Here is an 18,769-nt window from a genome sequence, read left to right on the forward strand (position 1 = left end):
AACATAAAGCATTATTATTAAGTATAAACTTTATTATGAGTGCACACAAAAAAACTCTATTATGAATACACTTTAATCACTAACTTTTGTTTTATCCATCTAATAATTTTGTTTAAAGTAACATAGTCTGCCAAAATATTATTAACAAAACAATTTGACTCATTTCATCACGTTTTGTTGATACTTTCTTGCCCCCACCAACCTAATTTTAACCTGCCAGGAAATGGCTTTGTTTAGTCTCAGATCATTATTTCATTGCATTATGGTTCTAAAAATGAGAATCAATATCGCATCTTATTAGAATAAACTGGGATTATACTCATGTTCCCCCACCAGTCTTAATCTAATAAACAAGTGGTCCTTTTGCATTGAAATAAAGTAAATAACACTAAAGACAAAAATAAAAGACCATTTATTCAAAATTATGATGGGACGTATTGAAAGTTTCTTAGTGAAAAGTCAAAAACGACGTGTGACTCAGAGCCGCCACCGACGAGTTTAGTACTAAACAAGTGTCGTACACTAATAGTCTAATACTACTAAACAAGTTACACTTGTTTTTTTAAGGGTAATACTAAACAAGTGCGACTGCGTTTACAATACGACCGCAAACGCAGCTAACCGGTTTCCCTATAAGATCATGTCCTGAGAGAGTGATATTATAACTGATAGGGAAGAAGAAGAAAGAAAAGGAAAGAAAAGATGGTGTTGACAATCTATGCGCCTTTATTCGCTTCTTCCAAGAGAGCTGTAGTGACGTTGGTGGAAAAGGGAGTAGAGTTCGAGACTGTCAATGTCGATCTCATGAAAGGAGAGCAGAGGCAGCCTGAGTATATGGCCATTCAGGTTCCTCATCTCTCTCTCTCTCTCTTGTTCAATCATATTTTTTTTATAATATATGCATTGATCTTGATATGTTCTTCTCTGTTGATCATTGCAGCCTTTCGGTAAGATCCCTGTGCTCGTTGACGGTGACTACAAAATCTTTGGTACATTTCTTCTCCTTTCTCTCCAGATTCTTGATATCATACTCTTGATCAACACACGAGTGAAATGAAATGAGTTCTTGAATTATGAAATGAGGTCTTGAGTTATGAATATATACATATGTAGTAAGAATATATATTACTGGAGTTTGAATTAGACCAAGCTTATAAGAGGTTGTGAGAAGCTTGATGATCAACCGGTCTTAAAATTTTGGAAACTATAAACAGTTTAGTATAGATTTTACTATAAAAAAATCAAAATATAAAGGTCACAAACCTATTCATATTAGGTTTTTAAAATTTTGGGAGGCAATACAAATGTTTGATTTAGCTATGCCTAGCCCATGACCGGCCTTTGACTAGATCGCTGTAGATTGACAGGTTATTAGGAGATTAGCTCGTGAATGTTGAATGTGTGCAGTGTTGTGTGAATGTTTAAAGAAATTTCACTATACTTTGCAGAGTCACGTGCCATCATGAGGTACATAGCAGAAAAATACAGATCACAAGGACCTGACTTGTTAGGAAAGACAATTGAAGAGAGAGGACAAGTAGAGCAATGGCTTGACGTGGAAGCAACAAGCTACCATCCACCACTACTAGCACTAACGCTTAACATTGTCTTTGCACCACTCATGGGCTTTCCTGCTGATGAGAAAGTTATAAAAGAGAGTGAAGAGAAGCTTGGTGAAGTGCTTGACGTGTACGACGCACAGCTTTCAAAGAACGAATACTTGGCTGGAGATTTCGTGAGTCTAGCCGATTTGGCTCACCTTCCCTTCACTGAGTACCTCGTGGGTGCTATTGGGAAGGGTTATATGATCAAAGATAGGAAGCACGTGAGCGCGTGGTGGGATAAGATTAGTAACCGTGCTGCCTGGAAGGAAGTTTCTGAGAAATACGCATTGCCGGTTTAGAAAGAAAAAAAACTATGAGATGTGGTTTGTTTCTTGTTGTCATGTTGATTTGGGATTTGTGTGAGGCTTTGTGTACTGTGTGGGTGTCTGTTTTCAGGTCAATGTCTTTGGTTCTAATAAAAACTCTATTTTATAAAATATCAAAGGTTGTTGAATAATGAAAGAAACAACTAGGCATGAGGGCTTGTATCAGAATCGGAGATCCGAACCCGAACCAAAAAAAATCTGAATCTGTATCTGTATCCGATCCAACCTGTAAACATATATAAACAGATGATTTCAGATATATAAAAGAAATTCGAGAAACTAAAAAAAAATCAGCAAATTCGAATTAATATATGAAATGAGTTTTAAAATCTAAATTAGTCTCCCAAATAATGTATTTTATGCTCTTTTTGGTTTGTCAGACACAAACTTAAGGTTAAATGAGACATAGACAAATCTTGAGAAACAAGAAAACTCTTTTTGGTTTGTTAGAACAATTGCCTCTCCAAACATTTGAAAAATATCAAAAGAGTATATAAATAATGTACCAATTATTCATCAATGCTGATGATGAAAAGATTCCGGAGGCAGATCATTGCCTTGGAACATCAGATTCAGGAGATACTACCGTGATATCCAAGCTGTTACTTCTGTCCCGTTCAGATATTTCTCTTACATCAGAAACTCTTGCCTCTGTTGCCTGAATATCATTCCATTTGTTTTCTCCAACCACCTCATCTTCACTCATATGAACTACATTCTCCCCCGGCATAGAGGCTGTTCTTGAAACACTCAAACATGCTTTATCCACATCCTTTTCTGTTTCTTTTGTCATTGGAAGAAGAGGTGTTTCGCCATTGGTAGATTCAGTCTTCTCCTCAAACACTTGCTTCGTCTCCAGTTGCTGTCTGTTTATTCAAAAGACAAAAGAGAATTATGAGTCTATATACTTGAGTTTCATTGGGAGATAGATTCAAATAGGCTAATAACCTCTGGAGCTGGGTTTGCAACATGTTCACATAAGCTAAAAGCTCTTGCTTCTCTGTCCATGCAGTTGCCTCTCTCTGAGAAGCTTCCTTTGCTTTTGCTTCACCACTTGCCTCTGCAACCCTAGCTTTCTCTTCGGCTCTTACAACAGCTCCTTCAAGTATGACCACACGCTCCCTGGCTTTTGCAAGCTCAGACCTCCACATGTGTGCCTCTTGGAGAGCAGAGTCTCTTTCCTTAACCAACTGATCTTTCTCCTTACTCAGACTATATGTCTTCTCTTCCAATTCCTTTAGCTACATGGGTCATACAACAATCAAATCAACACACAACAATACATATACATAATTACCTTCAATTTAGCTGCTTCTTGCTGTCTCTCTGAGTCTTTAGACAAGCGCTCAAACTCCATACTGACAATTTTCCTCTGTTCATCCATTGTATGAGCTGCAGATGCTGCCGCCACAGCTGCTTCAGCCGTCTCGGATAGCTTATCTGCTATCTCCTTTGTCGTTGATTCACAAGAACGAAGTGCTCGCGCCAAACTCTGTAGCTCTTCATCTTTAACACGCAAGAGTCTCCTGTAACATGTAAGTGTCTCTCAATAAAGTAAACATGTGCAGTGGTTGATATGCTGTATGCTACCTTCATTATAGTCAAATCATCAAGTGGTCCGTCGATGGGTTTCATCGCAGATATATTCAATGCATTCCTCAGAGAGACCTGCATCGCTGCTTGGATTTCTTTGGAACATTCCAATGCCGTTTCATTAGCAGCTGCAACAGAACCAAGTGTTGAAGAACCACTTCCGCTTAGAGAATCAACAGCCTCTTTGTGTACTTTTAGAACTAGCTGCGTCGCACTGAATATTCCAAGGCCCAAACAAGGCTTAGATGAGAATGGTAAGCAAAGACAAAAGATAAAAAACGAGATGACTTACTGTAAGGTTGTAACCCAAGCTCTGGGTGCACCGGGAGTCTCCAGCACACAGAAAGTAATCTTTCTTCTGTGGTGTACTAATATCTAAACTTCATGTTGAAGAAAAAAAAACTCAAAACTCTTACATTAATTTATCTCCTTTTAGTCAAAAAAAAAAAAAAAAAGACACTAGAAACAAGGATACAGATACAGCAACCATTATATTTGGGAAGCCCCCTGAGGAAAAAAAAAAAGAAACAGGTTTGTTGTGAAAAGTCAGAAAAAGAAACGCCGTATATGTTGATAATATAAAAGATGTGGGGCCCGTTGCACTATTTGCACAGTTAATTTCTCTTCTATATAAACGATCGTTTCGATCGTTTATAGACACACCATTCCTTCTCCTTCTAATAACACATCCTCTCTTATTATCAGTGTTATCTTCTCATACGGGTATAAAATTTTGCCCTTATTTAAATTTCCTCGATACAATAAAATTCTAGTTTTTTTATAACACGTTATCAGCACGATCACTCTGCGATTCGGTAAAATTTATTTGTATCATTTATACCCTGTTATAATGGTCGGTATACCGCCTCTACTATTATTTATATCATGTTATAATGGCCGGAATACCGCCTATATTATTTACTATTAATTTAATTTATTTATTGGTCGGCCGAGCCGCCTTATATTCTGTTTATTATTTATTGGTCGGCCGAGCCGCCTTATATTGTGTTTGTTATTAATTGGTCGGCCGAGCCGCCGTATAATTTATTTACTACTCTGCATTGATCGGCTGAGCCGTCGCATGATTTGTTGTCATAACATAAATATTTCATTGCTATAATTTTTACTTTTATGAAATTTTATAGATTTGATTAACTGTTTAATACGATATTTTCAGACTGATTTTTAGTGCACTCGATTTAACCCCAACGGTCACAAAGAATTTTTTTTCAAAAATTTCCCCTTTCTCCAACGGTCATGAACAGTAATTTTCATCTATAAATACAACTCATTTTCACTCCATTTCATCATCCAAAACATTTCATCTTCTCTCAAAATTTCAAATCGCTCTCCTCCGATTTTTTTATTTCAAGAAAGATGATTCGCGCACTTTTGTTTTTATGTGCCATTTTTATTTGTGTTTCTATTTATGGTTTATCCGTTGGAGAATTTACTCCAAGAGAATTTAGGATGAATATCGGTTTACTTTTCTTTACATCGCTTCTCTTTGTAATTGCATGTATGATTAATGTAAACGGTTTTTAAATTATGAAGTTCTAATAAAATTATTATTTTGTGTTTTAGAAATACAAATGGCAAACATCGAGAAACTCCAGTTCCCGGCTCTGAAAGTAACCGGCGAAAACTATGTCAGATGGGTCACAAATGTGAAACCCTATCTTGTAATAAAAAAGATAACCGAAGCGATAAAAGTCGGTAACAAATCGCCACCCGAGCATATAGCCGAAGCGATAATCTTCCTGAAGAAGCACTTAGATGAGAATCTAACTCACGACTATGGAGACGTTGAGGACCCAGCCGTACTATGGCAAGCCTTGAAAGACAGATTCGATAATCAAAAGGAAATCAATCTCCCTCACGCTCTTGAAGAGTGGAAAACCCTCAGGTTTCAGGATTTCCAAAGGGTTAGAGATTACAATTCCACTATCTTAAGGATAGTTGCACAATTAAAATATTGTGGTAACCCTGTCACCGAAGCAGAAATGCTTGACAAGACATACAATACTTTCCACAAAGAACACAACGTCTTATCCCGAATTTACAGAAAATGTGGGTACACCAAATTTTCTGAATTGATGGTAACACTCATGTTGGCTGAAAAGAACGATGAGTTACTAATCAAAAACCATAATTCCCGACCTACGGGAGCCAAGGCATTTCCCGAAGTGAATGCTACGGCGGTAGAATATTCGGGAAGGAGAAACCAGACCAACCGAGGTCGTGGTCGGCGTTTCAACAACAAACGTGGAAAGCCTTACTATCCTAAAAGTATTAGATCTAACAAATGGGTTAGATCTGAACAACCTCCTAAAGGAAAAGAAACCGAAGAGGATACCACAAAGAAAAGTGAGACTGTATGTTACAGATGTGGATGTAAAGGACATTGGTCCCGTACCTGTCGTACTCCCCCACATTTGTGCAAGTTATATCAAGAGTCCATAAAAGGAAAGGCTAAAGAGGTGAACCTCACGGAAAATGTTGAAGGGACCTCATACCTTGAATCCTCCGACTTCGCTAATGAGCTGGACTAGATTACTCCTGAAGAGAATCGAAATGCCTATGATAAGAGTATTGAATAGTTTTCAGTATTACCATGTATAATTATTATATTTCATGTTTTAAAAAAAAAAATAATAATGATGTTTTTAACGTCATCTTATTGTATAATTATGTGTTTCCTTATATGAATGAATTTTATGTTTTTCTTTTATTAATATTTATGACAATTTCAGAAATGGATCAGAATGGTAATGAAGCAAAATCCAAGAAACGGATTCGTGAAATATGCATACCAGATAGTGGAACAACGCACACTATTCTGAGACAAAAGAGATATTTCTCTGATATAAAACCGACAAGAATTGTCGTCAATACAATATCAGGTCCTGCAGACGTGATTGAAGGAACTGGTAAAGCAAATTTTACTTTACCGAATGGAACAAAATTTTCCATAAATAATGCTCTATATTCTCCAAGTTCTAAAAGGAATTTATTGAGTTTTAAAGATATATATCTTCACGGATATGATACTCAGTCTGCAACTGAGGATGGAAAGAAATACATGTATGTAACTTCTGAGAAATGTGGCAGAAAACACATATTGGAAAAGTTTCCAGAACTTCCTTCGGGGTTACATCATACTTATATCGATGAGATCGAATCAAATCTTTTAGTAAAACAGAACCCAGAAGAGTTCACATTATGGCATAATCGCCTTGGCCATCCAGGCACTACAATGATGCGTAAAATCATAGAAAGTTCACATGGTCATTCACTGAAAATCCAGGAGATTTCTCAAGGGAATAAAATGACATGTGTTGCATGTTCTCTAGGAAAATTGATCGTAAGACCATCGCCAACCAAAATCGATAAAGAATCACCAAAGTTCCTTGAAAGAATTCAAGGTGATATATGTGGACCGATACATCCACCATGTGGACCATTCCACTATTTTATGGTATTAATTGACGCATCCAGTAGATGGTCACACGTTTGTCTATTATCATCTCGAAACATGGCATTTGCGAGATTTCTAACTCAGATAATCAAACTGCGGACACAGTTCCCTGATTATAATATTAAAAAGGTTAGATTAGACAACGCTGGTGAATTCACATCCCAAGCATTCAATGATTATTGTATGGTAACGGGAATTGAAGTTGAACATTCTGTGGCTCATGTTCATACGCAAAATGGTTTGGCTGAATCGTTAATTAAGCGTCTGCAACTGATTGCAAGACCATTGATCATGAAATCAAAACTTCCAACCTCTGTATGGGGACATGCTATTTTGCATGCAGAAGCACTCATTCGAATCAGACCGAGTGCATACCACAAGTATTCCCCACTACAATTAGCGTTTGGTCGAGAACCAAATATTTCCCATTTAAGAATCTTTGGTTGTGCAGTATATGTGCCTGTAGCACCACCACAACGAACAAAGATGGGACCACAAAGAAGGTTGGGAATATATGTTGGTTGTGACTCTCCATCGATTATAAGATACCTAGAACCACAGACTGGTGACGTCTTTACAGCACGTTTTGCTGATTGTCATTTTGACGAAAATGTATTCCCAGTTCTAGGGGGAGAAAACAAAAATGTTGGAAGTGATATAAAATGGAGTGTACCATCATTGTTATATCTTGATCCTCCCACTAAAGAGTCAGAACTAGAAGTTCGACGAATTATGCATTTACAGAGTATAGCTAACCAGCTACCTGATGCATTTGTAGATACCAAGACGGTAACTAAATCTCATATACCAGCTGCAAATGCTCCTGCTCGTATCAAAATGCCAAATGAACAAGAAAAGGAGGATGACACACGAGAGCCAAAAACACGCCTGAAGCGTGGTAGACCTGTTGGTTCTAAGGATAAGAATCCTAGGAAACAGAAGAAAGCTGAAATATATGATGCACCCAAAATAGCAGAAAATATTTTGGAGGAAATAAATGATAAGGATTCTGATGAATCAGAGCATCATGAATCAGAGCATCATGAATCGAAAGATAATCATGAGATTTCTATTAATTACATCCATAATAAAAGGATATGGAATAGAAATGAACAAAATGACCTTGATGATGCTTTCTCATATATTGTGTCAAGTGAAATAAATGAAGAAATCGATGATCCAGAACCAAAATCTGTCTATGAATGTCAAAAGAGACATGATTGGGAACAATGGAAAAATGCAATACAAGCTGAACTTGATTCGCTTAATAAACGAAAAGTATTTGGATCTATTGTGCTCACACCTGCAGATGTGAGACCAGTTGGGTACAAATGGGTTTTCGTTCGAAAGCGAAATGAGAAAAATGAGATTACGAGATACAAAGCTCGTCTAGTGGCTCAAGGTTTTTCTCAAAGACCTGGAATCGATTATGAAGAAACGTATTCTCCAGTTATGGATGCCATTACATTTAGATTCCTGATGAGTCTAGCAGCTGATAAAAATCTAGAGATGCGTCTCATGGATGTTGTTACAGCTTATCTATACGGATCATTAGATACTGATATCTACATGAAAATCCCTGATGGATTTAAAATGCCAGAAGCATTAAGTTCCAAACCTAAAGAGTTATGTGCAATAAAATTGCAAAGATCATTATATGGGTTAAAACAATCTGGACGTATGTGGTACAATCGTCTCAGTGAACATTTAACAAAAGAAGGATATGTGAATGATCCTATATGTCCATGTGTTTTCATCAAGAAAACAATATCCGGATTTGTAATAATCGCGGTATATGTTGATGATCTTAACATTATCGGAACTCAAAAGGAAATACAAAAGGCATCAGACTATCTCAAAGGAGAATTTGAGATGAAAGATCTAGGACAGACACAGTACTGTCTTGGCCTACAAATAGAACATTCACAAAATGGTATATTTGTGCATCAATCCACATACACTAAAAGAGTGTTGAAACGATTTAACATGGATAAATCAACTCCTCTTAGCACCCCGATGGTCGTTAGGTCACTTAATATTGAAAGTGATCCATTTCGACCACCTGAGGAGAAAGAAAAGATACTTGGTCCGGAAGTACCATATCTAAGTGCAATTGGAGCGCTGATGTACCTTGCAAATTGTACACGGCCTGATATATCATTTGCTGTGAATCTTTTGGCAAGATTCAGCTCATCTCCAACCCGAAGACATTGGAATGGGATCAAACATGTTTTTCGTTACCTCCAAGGGACCATTGATTTAGGCTTATTTTATCCTAAAAGTTCAAAAGGTCAAATGGTTGGTTTTGCAGATGCAGGATATCTTTCAGATCCACACAAAGCCCGATCGCAAACAGGATACGTTTTTACGATCGGAGGCACTGCTATATCTTGGCGTTCCCAGAAACAAACGCTCGTGGCTACTTCTTCAAATCATGCTGAGATCATTGCACTCCATGAAGCAAGTAGAGAATGTGTATGGCTGAGATCAATGAGCCGACACATCTGTTCAAGCAGCGGGATTGGCGAAAATACGGAGCCAACTATTTTATATGAAGATAATGCAGCATGTGTTGCTCAAACAAAGGACGGATATATCAAAAGTGATAGAACGAAGCATATTCATCCGAAGTTCTTCTCATACACTCAAGAGCTCGTGAAGAAGAAAGAGATTGAAGTAAGATATGTCCAATCATGCGACAATGCAGCTGACCTCTTCACAAAATCACTTCCGACTTCGATATTCAGAAAACATGTTCGTAACATTGGAATGCATCATCAGAAGGATTTATGACTGCTCATTCGAGGGGGAGCTTACGTAGTTGTACTCTTTTTACCTTACTATGGTTTTTTCCATTGGGTTTTCCTAGAAAGGTTTTTAACGAGGCAACGAAGACGTTAAGCGAGAGTGGATAGTGACACCGGTCCCCAAGGGGGAGTGTTGTGAAAAGTCAGAAAAAGAAACGCCGTATATGTTGATAATATAAAAGATGTGGGGCCCGTTGCACTATTTGCACAGTTAATTTCTCTTCTATATAAACGATCGTTTCGATCGTTTATAGACACACCATTCCTTCTCCTTCTAATAACACATCCTCTCTTATTATCAGTGTTATCTTCTCATACGGGTATAAAATTTTGCCCTTATTTAAATTTCCTCGATACAATAAAATTCTAGTTTTTTTATAACAAGGTTTAATATATTCATTAAAAAAAAAGAAAAGAAAGAAGCAAGTCCCATACTGGAAGTTGACAGGAGAGATAGTGATTGTGCTATTTTCGTCAAACAGAATAGTTCCTTTGATAGCTGGTTCATTTCTTCTTGTCCTGAACATGGAAGTAGACGAGATAAAATAAAAAAAAATATAATATACTCATCCCCATAAGCTGATATGATTACACTCACTTGTACTCCATTTTCCCTATAAAACAAGAAGGTCATCAAAAGAAATCACAAGGAGAGCAACACACGCAGAGAGGTTGGGAGAGAGAAGCTAGCTCGAGTGAAGACGATTATTGAAGGATTTGGACCCTAGGGAGAACTTGAACATTAACATTAATGGACTTGGTTTGAACATGGTTTTGTCAAGCCCAGCATTGAAAAGAGAATGCCACTATTGGCAGTAATGTCTGTGAGTACGGTGCACTCTGTCCAATTCATCTTATTAATATATGATGTTGTTCTGGACCTAGAAAACAAAGCTCGCACGTATTTGCTGTTGAACCTTTTTTCAAAAGACATTTTCTAATCAGAGTTAATCTTATTTATCAAACTTTCAATAAAAAAACTTATACTAATATTCCAATAATCTTCCTCTCAAAGTAAAGAATACACAAATTTTAGGCTTTTAACTTCCAGCAAAATCTGATATCCATTTTGTTGTACTCACCAACATAGTTTTTCACCTAACTTTTGAAACATTATTAAAAAGATTCTAATCATAAGCTTTATCAAAAAAAAAAAGATTCTAATCATAAGACACCAATATATACCCTTAATCACAATATCTCCTAAATGACTTTATCCTCACGGCACACCCCTTTCTCAAACTTTATATTTTCAAAATTTACATTTTTTCTAAACTTTGGATACATCATCATATAATCTTAATTTCTATCATAAATAATAATAAATAATCAGCAACATATACGATATTGGGAGTAATTTCACAGAGAACATTCCATAATGTAACTCCCTCTCTATGACATTCGGATTGACTGAAAATTTTGCATGTAATTTACGACATCTTTGATGGATAGACAGCAAGACCATAACGAACGACAAAACATGGAACATTCTGAAATTTCCGGTAAGTTTTGCATCTTATAGTATACGATAAATGGCATTTTTTAGAAATTAAACCTCAGACCTGACCTGATGTATAGGTTTTAAACCATTGAGCATAGGAGACTTCCACAAAGTTTTTCAAAATTTATCTTTATACCGTTTATTAAGTTCCTAAGCCAATATTTAACTTTTTACATTAATATTATATTATCCATTTTGAATCTAAATCCAACCGTTTATAGATTTTTTTAGGACTCATTCCTTCATGTTAATAAAAGATATATTATTTGTATATTAGATAATAGTTGTCTAACATTTTTTATGTACGGTTGGATTGATATCCTAACAAATAGAATTGTTGAGATAAAGCATAACATTTATTTTTGTCTCAAATATTTTTACTAATAAAAGTAAGGTCATGAACTAAAGTTTTAACGAATTTACACCTGACTGGTCCGTGGATATTAATTGACTACAACTTTCCTAACGGTAGAAAAAATTGGTTGAATGTGACTAGCAGGTGGTAATTTGCATAGGAGTGAGATGAACTTGTGATTTTGATTCGGGGATGGTCGAGAGACAGATTATTGGGGCGAGAAAAGTATTGGAAGCACCCAGTGGCAGACCCAGGGTAAATTATTAGGGGTGTCAGAAAATCTGGGCCTCAGCCCAATATCAATAGTTGAGAAAAATAAAAGAGAAGATGCGCTTGAAGTACTGCGAACCTGAGAAAAGGGGGTTCAAATAATGAGATTGTTAACCAAATGAACCATCAGATCTTCAATAAAAATGCTATTAGTTATTTTTAACATGTGTCAGCTGACACCCTATTTGTAGGCCCGCCTCTGGAAGCACCAAAACAAAAGAGCAGTAGACATGTAAACCAAGACAAGCTACAATTTGGAGTTAATCGAATTTGGAAAGCTACAAAACGTGAAGTGGTCCTTTATTCCTTTTGTGTCAATTGTCTCATTTGTTTCTGATAACTTTTATGGCTAATTCGTGTCAATCATACATGTTTTCATTTCCCTAAGCGAAACGGATTGGGCCATGAACTAAGCAAATCGCACTTAAAATGCGCTAGCTAGACAAAATATGGTATCAGGAAACTTGATACTTTTTTTAAGAAACTTAAATGCTACAGAAACTGATTCAAACAGCTGAACAACTTTTTACATTTATGATCATTTGTATAAATATTTGTGATGCTCTTAACATTCACGTTTGGAAAGAGAAGTAGTTTTGCATGTGGTATTTGATTTATACCTTCCATAGTGAAATCATGATGTTTGTTGACAGTAACATATTTTAGTGGCCTTTGAGTGCAACCTGCCATGACTCACTTTCCCTTACAAACTCTGACATTCTTCCACAAAACATAGAAGTCCAATAAAATTATACTTTTGGATGAATCTAAGCTTAAGGAATTTCGGTTTAATTTTAAATTTTTGTCAAAGAGAGCACAAAGTAATGCTTCATAAATAGTGAGACCCACTTGAGTCTTTTTCTTAAAAAACAACGAATAAATTTCCATTATTGGATTTTATTGGTAAAACATCATTGTCAATATCTAACTAGTTAAGAATGCCTAAGCATAATTTTTACACTTATCACGATAATCGAACTTGGCTTATTCTTTCGAAAATAAGCTCCCTTTAAATTCTAAATCAAATCAGTAAATTTAACAAAAACTGAGTAACTTTATTGCCCATTCCTCCACTTGATTTTCCTCCATTTACATCCAAACCTACAAATACCATCAACCTCCATGCAAAACCATATTATATTACAAAGTTGCGCGCTTTAATTTGATCACATTTCTTTACACTCTAAAAGCAGATTATAAAACCCCACTTTTCTTTTCTCTTCTTCTATTGCTAGGAAACTAGTGGATGAAGTATCATATCTCCATCCTTCTTTACACACATATTTGTGTGTATATATATATGAAATAAACTCATGATTTAGCTATCTTCATGTCCTAAACTGTTTTTGATGTTCCCTCTTCAAACCACATGAGATCATGGAGACTCATCAACTCTTCGTCTCTCTCCTTCTTGTTCTTCTTCCTCTTCCCCTATGCTCCTCCCAAGAAAATACCAGAAGCTTGGCCATTGATGTCAATAGTCCCCTCGATACTTCTCCCATATCCCAGGTTAATATGTACTTCTCTCTCTCTATCTCTCACACACATCATAATAAATTTATTTCACTCCTCGCAATCTCATTTACATAGCTTATAGTTCTTTACATTGAAGCTTAAGCATTTCCTTTGTTACTGATGAAACTTATAACATAATGAGTTCATTTATCATCACACGATGGATTTAAATGAAACCATGAAGAACCCTTGTGGCCTATAAATAATTTAATCACTTACAGATGAACGATGTTCTTTTGCATAAAAACGATTAAAGAATTGAGAAATCTTTACTATCATTTTCTTTTGTTTATTCCATGTATGAACTGCGTGCTTGTTAATTAATTTACAAAAAACTTAATTTGAATTTTTATTGTTTTTGAAACAGAAACTAAATCCAAAGCTTGTGTACGAAATCAAAGTACATGGCTTTATGCTTTGGGCATCGATGGGTGTTTTGATGCCAATTGGTATTATCTCCATCAGATTAATGTCTATGAAAGGTCAACCTTCAATCTGTTTTCGGCGGCTGTTCTTTCTTCATGTTACTTCTCAGGCAGGTTTCACTTCTTCTTTTTTTGCTCTTTTCTACAATATCAGTATTTTAATTCTACAGCTAAATCATAAGAATGTTGAAAACATTGTATGCTCCGAAAATGAAATTCAATGGTCGGTGTGAAAATATGGGTGGATACTGGATAGAGAGTAAAAGTAAAGATGCCTCTTTCCTCTTTCCTATTTCCTTTTTCCTCGTCTAAAGAATAAAGATAGCATCCAGTTAACGACTTTTTTTATGTTATTAGTAGGGCCTTTTGGGTTGTTCTAGATTGTTAATCACACTGGTAATCATGGAGACTTGAATGTCAAGCAAAAGCGTCAATATCTTCTTAACCTTTAATTCGTTCTCTCTTTTTGGATACTTTCACTCAGAAAATGTTTTAAGAAAATGAGTACAAAATGAAGTTTCCTTGTTAATAACATATTTTGGCTATGGTTAATCAACAATAATCACTTCTAACTATTGTCTTGTTAGTAATCAACAAGTAGATCATGGTTTGCTTGGAAAATTAAGCGAGCAATTAACAATGAGATTGATTGATCAAACAGATGGTTGCAGTGATAATTGTAACGATAGGTGCAGTAATGTCAATAAAAAACTTCAATAATTCCTTCAACAATCATCACCAACGGCTAGGAGTTGGACTTTACGCCATTGTATGGCTCCAAGCTCTTTTTGGCTTTCTCCGACCTTCAAGGTACTTCTGAATCATATCTTGTGAAAAATAATGGATAATTCTAAAAGATTTCACTTTACTATTTAAGGTTCTTCACAAATTTTAGATTTATAAAGATTTTTATTGTTTTAAGAAGTGGTCCTAAATGATGTAGCAACATTTCCTATATGAGCTTTTATGAACTGTTACTAAACCTATTATTTGTGGTGATTATAGCTCTTTTTTTAAATTTATGGTGGTTTTTGGAGCTAAAGCTTGTTTTGTGGTGTATATGAATACTAAATGCAAATTATTTAAGACTTAGACTCAGTAAAATGTTATGATACAATAACTACTGAATATATCTAGTTCATATTGCATCTGTAATTGAATTGTACTATACATTGCAGGGGAGGAAAAGCTAGAAGGAATTGGTTTGTAGGACATTGGTTATTGGGATCGTCAGTGGCTATTCTTGGGATAATAAACATATACACAGGCTTAAACGCTTACACTCAAAAGACATCAAAAAGTGCTAAACTTTGGACCATACTCTTCACGGCACAACTCTCCTCTTTTGTCTTGCTCTATCTGTTTCAAGACAAGTGGTCTTATATCCAAAGCCAAACCAGTAGAACCCAATCAGTTGATCATAACAGCAACATCTCAACCGCAGAGCCTAGTCAAGGAGACGAGATCGAAGAGACTAAACCAGCGTTAGAGAAATGCTAAAAGTCCCCAAGAAGCTATACGTCATTGTCATTGTTCTATTAAATACTTCTCTGCTACTTTAGTTACACTGAGATTGAATTTTTTCTGTAAAATACTTATCTGCTACTATAGTTACTCTCTGATCTCCTCGATGTATTTCACCTGAGTCATCTACAAGAGCAGTGATTAAATTTCGGTTCCTTCGCATAGTAGTTATAGAATGCTAATATTTTGTGTTTCTGTCACCTTCTTAACCAAGGGTTCCTGCTTTTCATTTTCCAGAAGCTTTCCTCATCCATGCAAAGCTTGGTTGAGTTGATCTCTCAAAACCTTCTTGTTCTATGGCTGGTGCTTCCTTTGGGCATGCTTTGTCTAGCTGATGTTAGAAATCAAAATCTTCAGAGTTTTAGAATTTGATAATTTTTATTTTATACCTTTCTGTGATGTATACTTTAGAGCGTACTAACAACCAAACCAAAACATTGTACAAGGGATTCTGTTAGTTTTCCTTTTCATCTCGACTGACTTTCTTTTATCGTTGGGCCGAGATCATTATATATCGAGGTTTGAAAAGGACCAAAACCCATCTCTAACACACAAGGAATTAATCTGATGAGCGGCCTTGAGCTTTTAAGGACTGTAGACAGTCTAATAAGGATTTTTATAGTTTAGGGACCTAGATTTTTTTTATTACAAATTTACGTGTCTATTTATATATATAAATTTTCAAAAAATTTGGAAGCTTAAAATGAATGTTTCATCCGGCTTGGCTTAATACGGACCATGCTGATGACATATCTATGTTGCTTTATGTTTTCTTTTTCATTCGCTAGAGAATTATCCTCTAACTCACATCATTGTATAACTGAAACTTAATTTACTGATATTGATTTCACACTGAAATACTACTACTGAGGACAAGTTCGAATTTTCTTTACTTATTTTCTTACAGAGTACTGTACCATCTTTTAAAAACCGAGAAATTCTTGGGTTTCACCCCTAGGGTGAACCTCTAGGTTCACAGTGTTTGAGTATTTGATATTTGATATCTTTTAAAAAAGTAAATAAAATTGAATATCCAAATTATATTATATTTTTAAAATAAAATAATAAAAATACATAAAAATAGTTACAAAAAATATAAATTAATATTATTAAATCTTCAGCAAAATACTAAACCCTATACCCTAAATCCTAAACCCTAAACCCTAAACCCTAAACGCTAAACCTTAATCTTTGGATAAACTCTACACCGTTGGAAAATATTAAACCCTAAATCATACATTAAAAACTAAATTTTAATAACATTAAACCCTAAATCCTAATCACTAAACCCTAAACCCTTGGATAAATCATAAACTCTAGGGTTTAATTTTAAATATTTTTGATTTAGAGTTTATGATTTATCCAAGGGTTCAGGGTTTATCCAAGGGTTTAGAGTTTATCCAAGGGTTTAGTGATTAGGGTTTAGGGTTTAGTGTTATTAAGATTTAGTTTTTTAATGTATGATTTAGGGTTTAAAATTTTCCAATGGTTTACGGTTTATCCAAGATTTAAGGCTTATAATTTAGGGTTTGGAGTTTAGGATTTAGGGTATATGATTTAGTATTTTGCTAACGGTTTAACAATATTAATTTATTTATTTTTTGTAACTATTTTTATGTATTTTATTTTAAAAATATAATATAATTTGGATATTCAATTTTATTTCCTTTTTTAAAAGATATCAAATATCAAATACTCAAACACTATTGGTTGGTGAACCTAAATTCACCCCCTAGGGTGAATCTCTAAATTCACCAACCAATAGTGTTTGAGTATTTGATATTTGATATCTTTTAAAAAAGGAAATAAAATTGAATATCCAAATTATATTATATTTTTAAAATAAAATACATAAAAATAGTTACAAAAAATAAATAAATTAATATTGTAAAATCTTCAGCAAAATACTAAACCCTATACCCTAAATCCTAAACCCTAAACCCTAAACGTTAAACCTTAAACTTTAGATAAACTCTAAACCGTTGGAAAATATTAAACCCTAAATCATATATTAAAAACTAAATTTTAATAACATTAAACCCTAAATCCTAATCACTAAACCCTTGGGTAAACCCTAAACCCTTGGGTAAACTCTGAACCCTTGGATAAATCATAAACTCTAGGGTTTAATTTTAAATATTTTTGATTTAGAGTTTATGATTTATCCAAGGGTTCAGGGTTTATCCAAGGGTTTAGGGTTTAGAGTTTAGTGTTATTAAGATTTAGTTTTTAATGTATGGTTTAGGGTTTAAAATTTTCCAATGGTTTACGGTTTATCCAAGATTTAATTAAGTTTTATAATTTAGGGTTTGGAGTTTAGGATTTAGGGTATAGGATTTAGTATTTTGCTAACGGTTTAACAATATTTATTTATTTATTTTTTGTAACTATTTTTATGTATTTTATTGTTTTATTTTAAAAATATAATCTTATTTGGAAATTCAATTTTGTTTCATTTAAAAAAAAAATATCAAATATCAAATATCAAATACTCAAACACTATTGGTCGGTGAATTTAGAGTTTCACCCTCAAGAATTTCTCTTAAAAACTGCAGTTTCTTTCGTGAGAGTATTATATTGAAATGTATAATATATATTGAAATATTATAACATATGAAATATATTAAATATACGAACTAAATTCAAAGTATAGAAGGCGAGATAAACTTTTCATTTCATCTCGTTCACTCAGTCATCTGAAGAAAACTGATGCATATGATCAAATACATACATTATCTTTTACAAGTGTTGTTAGTTATAAGTTACGAAGATGCACACTTAACACCTGAGTAGTTAAGAAATTGATGCAGAAATCAAGATTGTTCTTAATTTGGAACAATTTTTCTTTTTAGAAATATAAGATTTCTGCAATATGAAGTTAAATTTAGCAATGGTATTATGGTAGGGTGGTAAGTTAAGGATCTCAGACAAAATATAAACTTATTAGTAAAGGTTCGATTCTTACATGAACAAAGTTACTATTGTTTGGCCATATGATAATGAGACCATATTTCAGGTTATTGTTAATACCAGTTTCTTTAAAAGAAATTTTGTACCTCGTTTCAGACACTGCCAATTATAAAAAAAAACTTCAGAGATTTAGAATTTTGTAGTTTTAATTTCCATGATATTCTCTCTGGCGTACAAACAACCAAATCAAACATAGTGAAACACGCATTCTAATATAAATTTGCTACGACCGCGTAATGCGCTGTCAGTGATATTATGTAATAACAAAAAAAAGAATATTATGCTATACCAATTGTTTAATATAAACAGATCTAACTGTTGGCACGAATAAACTAATGATAACTGAAAGGTACACATTGGTTGACATATGACCTCCCTGATTTAAGTTTTGGTGTATTTAA

General features: G+C 34.5%; 4 protein-coding genes across 4 annotated transcripts; 3 read left to right on the top strand and 1 right to left on the bottom strand.

The window, feature by feature from the left end:
- Window positions 1-546: 546 nt before the first annotated feature.
- LOC106387853 (glutathione S-transferase F10-like) lies at window positions 547-2,061 on the top strand. Its single transcript, XM_048752415.1, has 3 exons — window positions 547-846; window positions 941-989; window positions 1,449-2,061. The coding sequence occupies exons 1-3, from the start codon at window positions 703-705 to the stop codon at window positions 1,901-1,903; spliced, it is 648 nt and encodes a 215-aa protein (XP_048608372.1). The 5' UTR covers window positions 547-702; the 3' UTR covers window positions 1,904-2,061.
- Window positions 2,010-4,397, bottom strand: LOC106387852. Its single transcript, XM_022698979.2, has 5 exons — window positions 3,816-4,397; window positions 3,521-3,737; window positions 2,879-3,456; window positions 2,437-2,796; window positions 2,010-2,156 (listed from the first exon to the last, which is right to left on the bottom strand). Exons 3-4 carry the CDS (start codon window positions 3,079-3,081, stop codon window positions 2,481-2,483), a joined length of 519 nt encoding a protein of 172 aa, XP_022554700.1. The 5' UTR covers window positions 3,082-3,456; window positions 3,521-3,737; window positions 3,816-4,397; the 3' UTR covers window positions 2,010-2,156; window positions 2,437-2,480.
- Window positions 4,398-5,115: 718 nt separating this feature from the next.
- LOC125584241 lies at window positions 5,116-6,075 on the top strand. Its single transcript, XM_048752414.1, has one exon. It carries the CDS (start codon window positions 5,116-5,118, stop codon window positions 6,073-6,075), a length of 960 nt encoding a protein of 319 aa, XP_048608371.1.
- A 6,831-nt stretch (window positions 6,076-12,906) lies between these two features.
- On the top strand, window positions 12,907-15,553 carry LOC106385339 (cytochrome b561 domain-containing protein At2g30890). Its single transcript, XM_013825273.3, has 4 exons — window positions 12,907-13,443; window positions 13,817-13,984; window positions 14,536-14,684; window positions 15,053-15,553. Exons 1-4 carry the CDS (start codon window positions 13,312-13,314, stop codon window positions 15,372-15,374), a joined length of 771 nt encoding a protein of 256 aa, XP_013680727.2. The 5' UTR covers window positions 12,907-13,311; the 3' UTR covers window positions 15,375-15,553.
- The last annotated feature ends 3,216 nt before the right edge of the window (window positions 15,554-18,769 follow it).

The sequence above is a fragment of the Brassica napus genome, chromosome C3, assembly GCF_020379485.1.
Source record: "Brassica napus cultivar Da-Ae chromosome C3, Da-Ae, whole genome shotgun sequence".
NCBI classification, from domain to species: Eukaryota; Viridiplantae; Streptophyta; class Magnoliopsida; order Brassicales; family Brassicaceae; genus Brassica; species Brassica napus.

Excerpts from the sequence above, each read along its gene's own strand:
- LOC106387853 (XM_048752415.1), top strand. The coding sequence starts at position 703 with ATGGTGTTGACAATCTATGCGCCTTTATTCGCTTCTTCCAAGAGAGCT. Across the intron at positions 847-940 it reads CTGAGTATATGGCCATTCAG|CCTTTCGGTAAGATCCCTGT; the intron begins GTTCCTCATCTC and ends TGATCATTGCAG. Across the intron at positions 990-1,448 it reads CGGTGACTACAAAATCTTTG|AGTCACGTGCCATCATGAGG; the intron begins GTACATTTCTTC and ends TATACTTTGCAG.
- LOC106385339 (XM_013825273.3), top strand. The coding sequence starts at position 13,312 with ATGGAGACTCATCAACTCTTCGTCTCTCTCCTTCTTGTTCTTCTTCCT. Across the intron at positions 13,444-13,816 it reads ATACTTCTCCCATATCCCAG|AAACTAAATCCAAAGCTTGT; the intron begins GTTAATATGTAC and ends TTTTTGAAACAG. Across the intron at positions 14,685-15,052 it reads GGCTTTCTCCGACCTTCAAG|GGGAGGAAAAGCTAGAAGGA; the intron begins GTACTTCTGAAT and ends TATACATTGCAG.
- LOC125584241 (XM_048752414.1), top strand. The coding sequence starts at position 5,116 with ATGGCAAACATCGAGAAACTCCAGTTCCCGGCTCTGAAAGTAACCGGC.
- LOC106387852 (XM_022698979.2), bottom strand. The coding sequence starts at position 3,081 with ATGTGGAGGTCTGAGCTTGCAAAAGCCAGGGAGCGTGTGGTCATACTT. Across the intron at positions 2,797-2,878 it reads TTGCAAACCCAGCTCCAGAG|ACAGCAACTGGAGACGAAGC; the intron begins GTTATTAGCCTA and ends TTGAATAAACAG.